At 58.3% G+C, this 8,951-nt stretch overlaps 1 protein-coding gene across 1 annotated transcript in view; it reads left to right on the forward strand.

Moving 5' to 3' along the window:
• Positions 1-8,293, forward strand: part of TSC22D4 (TSC22 domain family member 4) — a 9,334-nt gene extending 1,041 nt beyond the window's left edge. Inside the window, exons 2-4 of the mRNA XM_007468855.1 lie at positions 2,127-2,293; positions 7,599-7,647; positions 8,084-8,293. Coding sequence (XP_007468917.1) covers positions 2,127-2,293; positions 7,599-7,647; positions 8,084-8,293 — 426 coding nt within the window. The remainder of the gene's footprint in view (positions 1-2,126; positions 2,294-7,598; positions 7,648-8,083) is intronic.
• The last annotated feature ends 658 nt before the right edge of the window (positions 8,294-8,951 follow it).

Raw genomic sequence — 8,951 nt, forward strand, 5'->3', positions numbered from 1 at the left:
CTGCTCCTCACATGGCCCTTGTTTTCTCTCTTAGGCTTCGTCTTCCCCACGTTCTGCACTTTCTTTCTCTTTGGTCTTTCATTTGTTGCCTTTGGCCCGAGTCTCCAGCTCCGGGTAGCCCAGTCCTGTCTCTGCATCATGGAGATGTGACCTCCTCACTTTGGCCATCACCTTCTGTCTTGGTCTTGCTTCTTCACGCACTGAGGGTGGAGGCCCCAGGCAGGGCTGGGGTAGTTGGGCCTGCTGGGGCTGGGAGGGAAGGGCAAAAAGTAGGCATTCCACTGTAAATCTCTCCTTTGCACTCCCATCTCCAGTTGGGTGTGTGGGGGGGTCTTCTTTCCACTCACCACCCAGCTCCACCTCCAGCTTTGTCCCAAGACAAACTTCTCCAAGACATTAAAGAATTGGGTGGGGGTGAGGGAACCCATTGCAAGGACGGGACGTTGGCTGGTTCGTCCTTTCTACCCCCAGTTGTCAGTCTCGGTTCCCTGCGTCTGGGTCTCTCAAGGATCAATCACTGGGGGTGGCCACCATGCAGTGGGAGAGAGGTGGGGAGCAGCCGAGAAAGAGTTAAATCCTTTGCTTATTCTGCTTCCTGCCTCCAAAAGAGGAACAAGTCTGGGCTGGGGGGCAGGATGCCTGGGTCCTTGGGGTGGGGGGTGGGCAGCAAGGGATGTTGGATGTGTCTGTCCTGAAGGAGAAAATAACACGTTGGGTGCAGGAGGAAAGGCAGGTAGTGTGAGGATGAGAACTTTTCCCCTTCCTGGCCTTGGGCACAAACCACAGTATAAAAATAACCTGAGACTGTGTGTCTGGGCCTTGTCAGGACCGGTCAGGACCGGCTCCCCCCACCCCCTCCTGGCCTCAAACTCACGTCTCTCATGCCACCCCCCACTTTTCTTGAGTTCTTTCATTCAGTTCCTACCCCAGGGGGGAAGATGCGTTTCCTTTACTGGTCCGTGTCCACACACTCTTCCAAAGCAAGCTCCCTTTGCCCCAAGCCTCAGCTCTCTGTATCCTTAAGCCCTGCCTGAGCTTCCCTTGGGCCCACAGACCCTGCCCCTCTCCCCTCTGTGCCCCCAGTTCCCTTTCCTTCCCCCACGTCCTGATTCCTTCCTATGCCCCTGCCTCTGTGCTGCTGTTTCCCTGCCCCAAAGTTTGTGTTCCTCCTACACTCCCCCATGCCTCTTCTCCCCGGGTTGCCTCTAACAGGGGCCTGGAGGAGGGCGGGGGGCACCACGTGGGCCCCCTTCCTCTGTTCTGTCCCGCCAACCACCCTGGACTCTCTGTTCTTGGCTTTTTCCGAGAAGCTGGGGCCTCCTGGGGCCTCACAGAGGCGTCTTGTTCCTGTGGCCCCCGCCCTTTTGCAGCTACCCCCAGCGCCAGTTGGGCTGTGTGGGTCCACGCCCAGGCTCCGCCTCTCTCCATCTCCGTAACCGCTCCGGTCCCCAGCCCCCAAGAGCCAAGCTCAGGAGCAGAACTTCATCTGAGTCCCTAGAAGTTTGAGAGGAGAGGCTAGAACGGGTAGTGGAGGGGGGAGGGGGGAGGAGGGGGAGGACCAGTTTCTGAGGATTCATTCATTCTACAAATGGCTGTTGAACAAACTACAAGCTCTGCCCTCTGGAGCTTACCTTCCAGCAGCAGGGAGGCAAAAATACTTTAATTTCAGATAATATTAGGGGCTATAAAAAAAATAGAACAGTTCAGTGGAATTCGTGAGTCACAGGATGGAGAAATGCCTCTGAGGAAGTGACGTTTGAGTCGCCTTAAGAAGTCAGGTAACAGAAGGTACAGACTGACTGGCCTCTGATTAGGGGTCCTAGTTCAGGTGGGGGAAGGGTACTGGAGTGCAGACCAGAGCCCCTCTCCGATACCCCGTGAGCCACTTTTTAGAAGCCACTCACCCAGTCCTTAGCATGGGTGCTGTTTCCCTTGTCTCTAGTACCTCCTTCCCCAGAGCCGGGGGAAAGAGGGGCTGCGGGGGTAGGACGCCTAGGTCCGTTGTCTTCAGAAGACAGGGGGTGTGTGGGGAGAGCTGGGAAGGGAGGAACACTACTAGGCAAGTTGTAAGGCGGCCGGATCCATTCTCTCACTCAAATTGACAGTTCCCACCTGTCTGTCTCCAGGTGCCCCCACTCGACTCTCGCCCCAGCTCCCCAGCCCTCTACTTCTTCCCCGATGCCAGTCTGGTTCACAAGTCTCCAGACCCCTTTGGAACAGCGGCTGCCCAGAGCCTCAGCTTCGCCCGCTCCATGCTGGCCATCAGTGGCCACCTGGACAGTGATGACGATAGGTAGGTGGGCTTGGGTTCCGCACCCAGCACCTGGGAAAGCTGAGTGAAACTGCCTGGTAGGTGTCCTTCCCTCTACTTGAACTTGGGGATGACCTCTTAAACTGAGAAGCCTGGCCTGGGCATAACACACTGGGCAAAGCTGATTTGAGACCTACTCCCTCCCTGTGGAGAGAGCTGGGTGGGACTCCCTGGCTTAGGACTGTCAAATGGTAGACTTTTTTAGAGTTTGAAGGGAGTCATTGTTGTCAAATTCCAGAGCTCTTGCAGATTTAGCATCATCTGGCCAACCCGAAGAATTTACTGGCAAATGTTCAGGAGACCAGAATAGGGAGTTGGTCTCCTCCCAGTTCTCCCTCTCCCTACGGAGGGGAATGGGACTCCTGCAGAGTCCACGCAGGCTACTTTAGGATCCTGGGACCTCTGGTACCAAGAAAGCATGTCCCTAAGGTTCGGTTTTCTGTGCTAGGATCACCATGGAGGCTGAGCACTCCCCGGAGGCCAAGGCCAAGCCAAAGCCATGGAGAGGCTGGCTGTCGGTCACAGGGAAGGCACAGGAGAGCAGGATCTCCTGGGGTTCGCCCTTCAGGGGAGAATGTCCCGTTCATGGCACGGTGGGCAGAACTTCCTGTTTTGAGGGCCAGGTTTCAACGTAGCAAAGTCAGCAAGCTGAAAGGGGAGGAACAAAATCGCGAGTCAGATGGCCTAGCTGCTCCCTTCTGGCTGTGGACTGATACGAACCCAGGAGAGGGGCCAGGGAGTTGCCACTTTTATTTTGGAGGGAGGAGGGGGACTTCCGGTTCAAAGCCTGGGGGAGGGACTTCCTGTTTGGAAGGCACTAGGGGGCGGGGCTTAGTGGGAAGTGGGGGACTTATTTCAGCGGAGTTTCTCCTTCCTGCCCTAGAGTCACGTGGCGACCCCCCCACCCCCCTTCTCCAGTCAGGGACTGAGGCCTTGGTGGGGGGCAGAGAGGAAAGAGAAGGGGAGATAGGGGCCGGTGGGATGGAGGGCGAGGGGCCTGGTGGAGGTACTTGGAAAATGAGGGACAGAGCAGGGCTGGGCAGGGCCGCATCTGAGCTCCCTGCTCTAAGGAATGTGTGAGGTGTGAGGTTGGCCAGGCCTGGGAGAGTCACCTGCTCCCATCGCTGCTATTCTCAGCGCTTCCCACCCGCTCCCCTCCCACTTGGGAGGTTCCCTGGCACGGAGGGCTCCCTGTCCCTCCCCCACCCCTGTTGATCTGAGAGGCCAGCTTCCAGCTTTCTCTTAGAGAGTTCTGCCTCTAGAAGCCTCCTGAACTCTATTCTTTTGGCTTGTCCCCTCCCTCCCCTCCTCCCTCTGTCCCACCCCCTCAAACACCCCAGTCTGACCGGTCTGCCTCCCAGCCTCCACTTTACTCTGCTGAGCTCCAAGCTTCTGGGGCTCAGGCCCAACCCCTCGTGCTCCACCCTGCTGGGCCAGCGTGTTTGGGCTGGGCCACCTCCTTGGCCCCCTGGAATGGGGCGTGTAGCCCCCACCTCACCTGTCTGGTGTGCTGGGAGCTGGCAGAACAGGGTCTGAGTGGCATGCGACCTCCCTTTTGAGAGGGAAAGTGGGCTGGGGTACTAAGTGCCTGGATCCCAGATGGGGAGTTGGGGATGCCTGACCAATCCTAAATCTGGGGATGGGAGAACAGAGGGTACATGGTGAATTCATGCCCCCAACAGGGCCTGGCAGTTGGGAGGTACTTTAATAAGTGGATGGATGGATGCATGAGGGGATGGCTGCATAGGTGGGTAGATGGCCAGCATGGGGGATCCAGGCATTACAGGGAATGAATTCCAGGAACTCAGGAAAGAAAAGGTATGTTTATCCAGTGCTTCCTTGGGGTCAAATGCTACCTCTTATCTCACGTAATTCTTAAGAGCAACCCCAGGATCCCCACTATCCAGATGAAGAAACTGAGAGAGGAGGAATGTTTTTAGAAACTTGCCCACTGTCACCAGCTAGTAAGTGGCAGGACTGCTGTTGGAGCCTGGGTCGGACCCCAAAGCCACTTTCTCTCCCCTCTCCTACTGGAATGCCTGTGTCCCAAGAGAAGAGGAGGAAGCAAACATCTCTGCGATGCCCTTTCTCTCGAGGACAGAGGCAGGGACAGCTCTCCCACTCTGGGCAAAGAGCCATCCTCCCCCCCCCCCCCCCCCCGCCAACAGTCCTGAACTGCACGGGCTCCCTCCAGAATGCCCACCAGAACCCTCCCGCCCCGCCGCCCCACCCCGGAACCCCCAGCAGGAAGCCGGGGAACCCCCACCAACTCCTTTCTGGTCTCTGCCAGACAGCCTGGGAAGGCGGGGGAGGTGGCAGGAAATAACAACCCCAGGCCCCTTTATCTACCCTCAGCACTGCCTGGTAACCTTGTGGGGTGTGGTGGAGAGGATTTGGGTCCCTTCCACGCCACCTGGCAAGCCAAGAGAGATGGCTTCCTTCTGAAGTTTTCAGTGGAAAGTGAGGCACGGGATAAATACTCCCCCCCCCCCCCCCCCACACACACAGATCCAGGAGGGAGTGTAGACGGGGCAGCCAGGCTCCTGGGGGCTCATCAAAACACTGTGAGGGAGCAGGGCTGGCCCTTGTCCCCGGCATCAAAACCTCCCCACCTCTCCCAGATGTCCTGTTTCTTCATCTGATCATTTTGAGGCTGTTTCATTTGACCTTCAAAAAGGAAGACCAGCCTCTACAGCTGTCCTTGCCCCAGGACCTAAGAGTCCTGCAGGGCCAGAGTCCCCAGGTGTGCATGTCGTGCTCTGCACAACTCCAGGGGGCACCACTCACATTTGAAGTCACTGTTGACACTTGAAGTCATGACAGTTTTCGAGAAGATGGCAATAAGTCTTGAAAATTTTATTCTGACTCATACAAAGTTGCTTTGGGGGCTTGTGGTGAAGGCTGATCCCATCTAGTCAACCCCAAGCTTCCCACTCCTGACCCTGCTCAGGGATTCCAGCACAGTGCCAGGCAGTCCTTCTCTCAGGGGTTCTCAAAGGGAGGGCTTGGGTTGCCAGAGTCCTGGTCCCTTGAAGTGTTAATGTTAGAATGTGCCAGTGGAAAGTGCCATCAAAAACTCTCCAGTGCTAGTCAAACAGGAGATAATCATCTATCAGCCGACAAATGTTTACTGTTGTATTATTCTTTTATTTCTGGCAAGAAGGAACAACTTACTTGGCATCTTTACTGAGTGTTCACCAAGCAAGGCCAGTGTTCCTATTCCTGTGAATCTGCCCCTCTTTGGTCTCTGTGTGTCTGTGTACCGGTGGCTGGGGGGAGAGTTCTGTGGTGGCCCAGTCTCCACCCAGGTGTCTCGGTTTGAAATAGCTTGAAAACTGCTTTGACGCTGCAGCTGGCTGGCCTCCCTCTGCTCTCAAACTTGTTCCCTCCCCCCAACCCCAGGAGGCCCAGGTCTCCTTCCCCCACCCCATCCTGTCCTTCTCTCTCAGGCCTGGTCACCCTCTTCGTTACTCCACCTGTCAGCGCCTTCTGCATCCAGAGCTTGGATGGGAAATGGAAAATCCCCAGTGCCCTCGTGCTCCCTTCCTGGCTGCAGGGCCTCATCCAAGGGTCACCTTGGATTGAGTGCTAATTCCCCCCACAGGAAAGCAAGTTGGAACTGACAACCAGGAGAGAGGGCTGGACAAGGGAGCACAAGGGTGAGGGAGGCAGCATGTTGGGGCCACCTTCCCTGAGAGGGGCAGAACTGGGGGTTGGAGGTCAGGACTGGTGATCCTGCGGTTGCTGGGAGGCATAGGTGGAGGGCTGGCCCCGGGGCCAAGGCAGCTGAGGCAGAAGCTGGACAGGTGTGGGTGGTGAGCCGCAGGGTGAGGCAGGAACCTGGGGCCTGAGTGGTGGGGAGAGGGAGCTTTGGAGGAGAGGAAAGGGTGCAAAGGACAGTGCAGGTTCTGGGACCCAAAGCCTGGGCCTGGGGACTCTTGAGCCAGGCCTGAGTCGACCTCTGGTGGCCACTTAATAAACTGCAGCCAGACCTGCTCTCCCCTCCCTGTCTTCCATTCCCAGGACTCCTCAGAGCGCCTGCACCTATTCCCAGTATCCCACCTCCAGCCTTACCTTATCACCTCTCCTTATGCCCTCGCTCCCTCCAGGATCCCAAACACCAGACTCAGGTCCCAGGTCCATAGGCTGTACTCGTCTTTCAGGCTCTGTTTCTGTTGCCATGGTAACATTCCCATTTTTTTTTTTCCCCCTCACCCTCACTGTGGGAGGAGGGGAACTCTCTGACTAGGCCCCAGGTGTCATCCCGGCTGTGGGCTTTGTGTTTCGGGCAGGTGCTCATAATCCGAGGAAGACCACAAGCATATCAGAAACATCCCCCACCACATCGCCTTCACTCCCTTTCTCACCTCCCAGCTGAGAGCAGCTGAGGCCTTGAGGGAGGCCAGTGTTGGCCCAGAGTGGGCAGGATGGGGTCAGAGGTGGGAAGAGGCCTCCTGGGGCCAGGCTGTCCCTCACCCTTCACACCCTTCCCTGCCCCAGGCCTCTGGCCCCACAGCCCCTCCCCCGACTCGGCCCCCCAGCTGACTGTCCTCACCCGGCCCCCCTCCCCTCCGCTCTGGGATTGGTGCCAGGGTGAGAAGGGGACACTGGCACTGACCGTGTCTGGGAATTCCCGCCCACCATGGAGCCGGCGGGAGGGGGTCCCCGTGTCCCTGAGGAGCCAATAGCAGCCAGGCTTTGCCCTGGGGAGTGGTATATAGCTTTCAGGCCAGCACCCCCTAGGCACTGTCTCCTTTCTGCCTGCCTGGCACCAGCCAGACTCTGCTCTGCCCGGGGGGGCTTTGAGCCCCCCAGGCAGTCCTTATGATACAGCTCTCTCCCTCTGGGGAGGCCCAAGGATCCTTTCCCCTTGGGGATGGCCCAGCCAGGGGTCTCAGTCAAGTCCCTGGTGTCCTCGTATGAGACCCGAGTGGTGGGGATGGCTCCGGGGCCTCCACGGAAGAGGGGCTGTGTCTCTTCTCCTTGTTCCCCTCGGGGAGCATCCCCCATCCGAGGGGCATCTGGACCCCCACCCCACCGGGGCCTGGGGGGACCCGGGCAGCGGCCCTCACCTCGTCGGGGGATGGACAAAACCCTCCTCTCCCTGATTCTCTACTGTCACAGGTACAGGCAGGGGTGTGGGTGGGAGGCTGCAGCAAATGGGGCTTGTGGAGGAGGCCAGAGCCTGCTCTGAGAAGCACCTGGAAGGCAGCAGGCTGGGGTGTCCAGACACCTGGCTTGGCACCTGTTCCTCCTCCTTACCTCTCATCTCCCTGTGTCTCTCCAGTGGCTCCGGAAGCCTGGTTGGCATTGACAACAAGATCGAACAAGCCATGGTAAGAGAAGCCATCTTGGTCCCAGCAGGTCCTGACTTGTGTGCTGATGCCCAGGCCCCTGCCTCCGTTGGCCGGCCCAGTACTCCATCCCTGCTGTCCTCATTATTAGGGAATACTGGCTTCCGCTCCTCGACCTGCTCCCAGCTGGGTTCCCTGGGGTCCTTCGCCCCCTCCTGAACCCTTGATATACCTTGCTTCCTAGCCTGCTCCTGGCCCCCGTCTCCGTCTTCGAGCCCTGACCTTGCCTCTGGCCGGCATCCGTGCCCATCCCAATACCCCACCCCCTGCGCCTTCCCTGTTTGACTTCTTCCCCAATGGTCCCCCATCATCTGGGAGCAGGACGCTCTCCCACACCTGGCTCCTCAAGGCACTGGGCAGGGGATGAGGTTGGGGTGGCCTGGGACCCCTGATGCTTTGCCTGTCCCTGGACCCCCAGGACTTGGTGAAGTCCCACCTCATGTTTGCGGTCCGGGAGGAGGTGGAGGTGCTGAAGGAGCAGATTCGGGACCTGGCCGAGCGGAATGCCGCGCTGGAGCAGGAGAATGGACTGCTGCGTGCCTTGGCCAGCCCCGAGCAGCTGGCCCAGCTGCCTTCCTCGGGGGTCCCGCGGCTGGGGCCCCCAGCGCCCAATGGGCCCTCAGTCTGAGCCTCCCTTTCTTCACAATGTGCCTTTGGGGGCCGCCACAGCTGCTAGGCCTTGAGCCAGCTGCCTGCCCCCTCTTCCTATGCAGCTTTAATGCCCCCTGATCCCCGGGGATGGGAGTTGAAGGCTCAGAAGTGGCCTGTCCCCCGCCCTTCCTTGATCTCCCCGTAGTGCCCAGGCACTGGGCTGGGGCATCCCTAGACATTGATGGAGGAGGGAGGGCATCAGGACAGGGTGTTAGATGGAGCCCCCCTCCTCCCTCCCTAGGGGTCAGTGTTCTGGGACCGCCCCGGCAATAGATGGCTTGGGGGTGTTGGAGGCTGCCTGGCAGACATCCCCACCTTGTTCCCTGGAGTGCCCCCCTCTCCTCTGCCCAGGGGAGGGAGTACGGAAATTATCTGGAAGTTCTGGGATTCAGGTTGTTATTAAAATAATAATTATAATTAAAAAATCCGAAGAAACTTGAATCTGGAGGTTGGCATCTCGTTGCTTGTGTCCAGATGCGGGACCTGCACCAACAGTTTCCACCTGTGGGAGAGCAACTTGAGGCTGCGGGCTCCCCTGGAGATCTTGTCCAGAGGTTTAATGTGGCTCAGAGTGGAGATGCGGAAGGAAAAGGGAGCCAGCGGCCTGGGTCCTGGGAAGGGGCAGGCGAGGCAAG

This window comes from Lipotes vexillifer, unplaced genomic scaffold, assembly GCF_000442215.2.
Source record: "Lipotes vexillifer unplaced genomic scaffold, Lipotes_vexillifer_v1.1 scaffold12, whole genome shotgun sequence".
Lineage (NCBI taxonomy): Eukaryota > Metazoa > Chordata > Mammalia > Artiodactyla > Lipotidae > Lipotes > Lipotes vexillifer.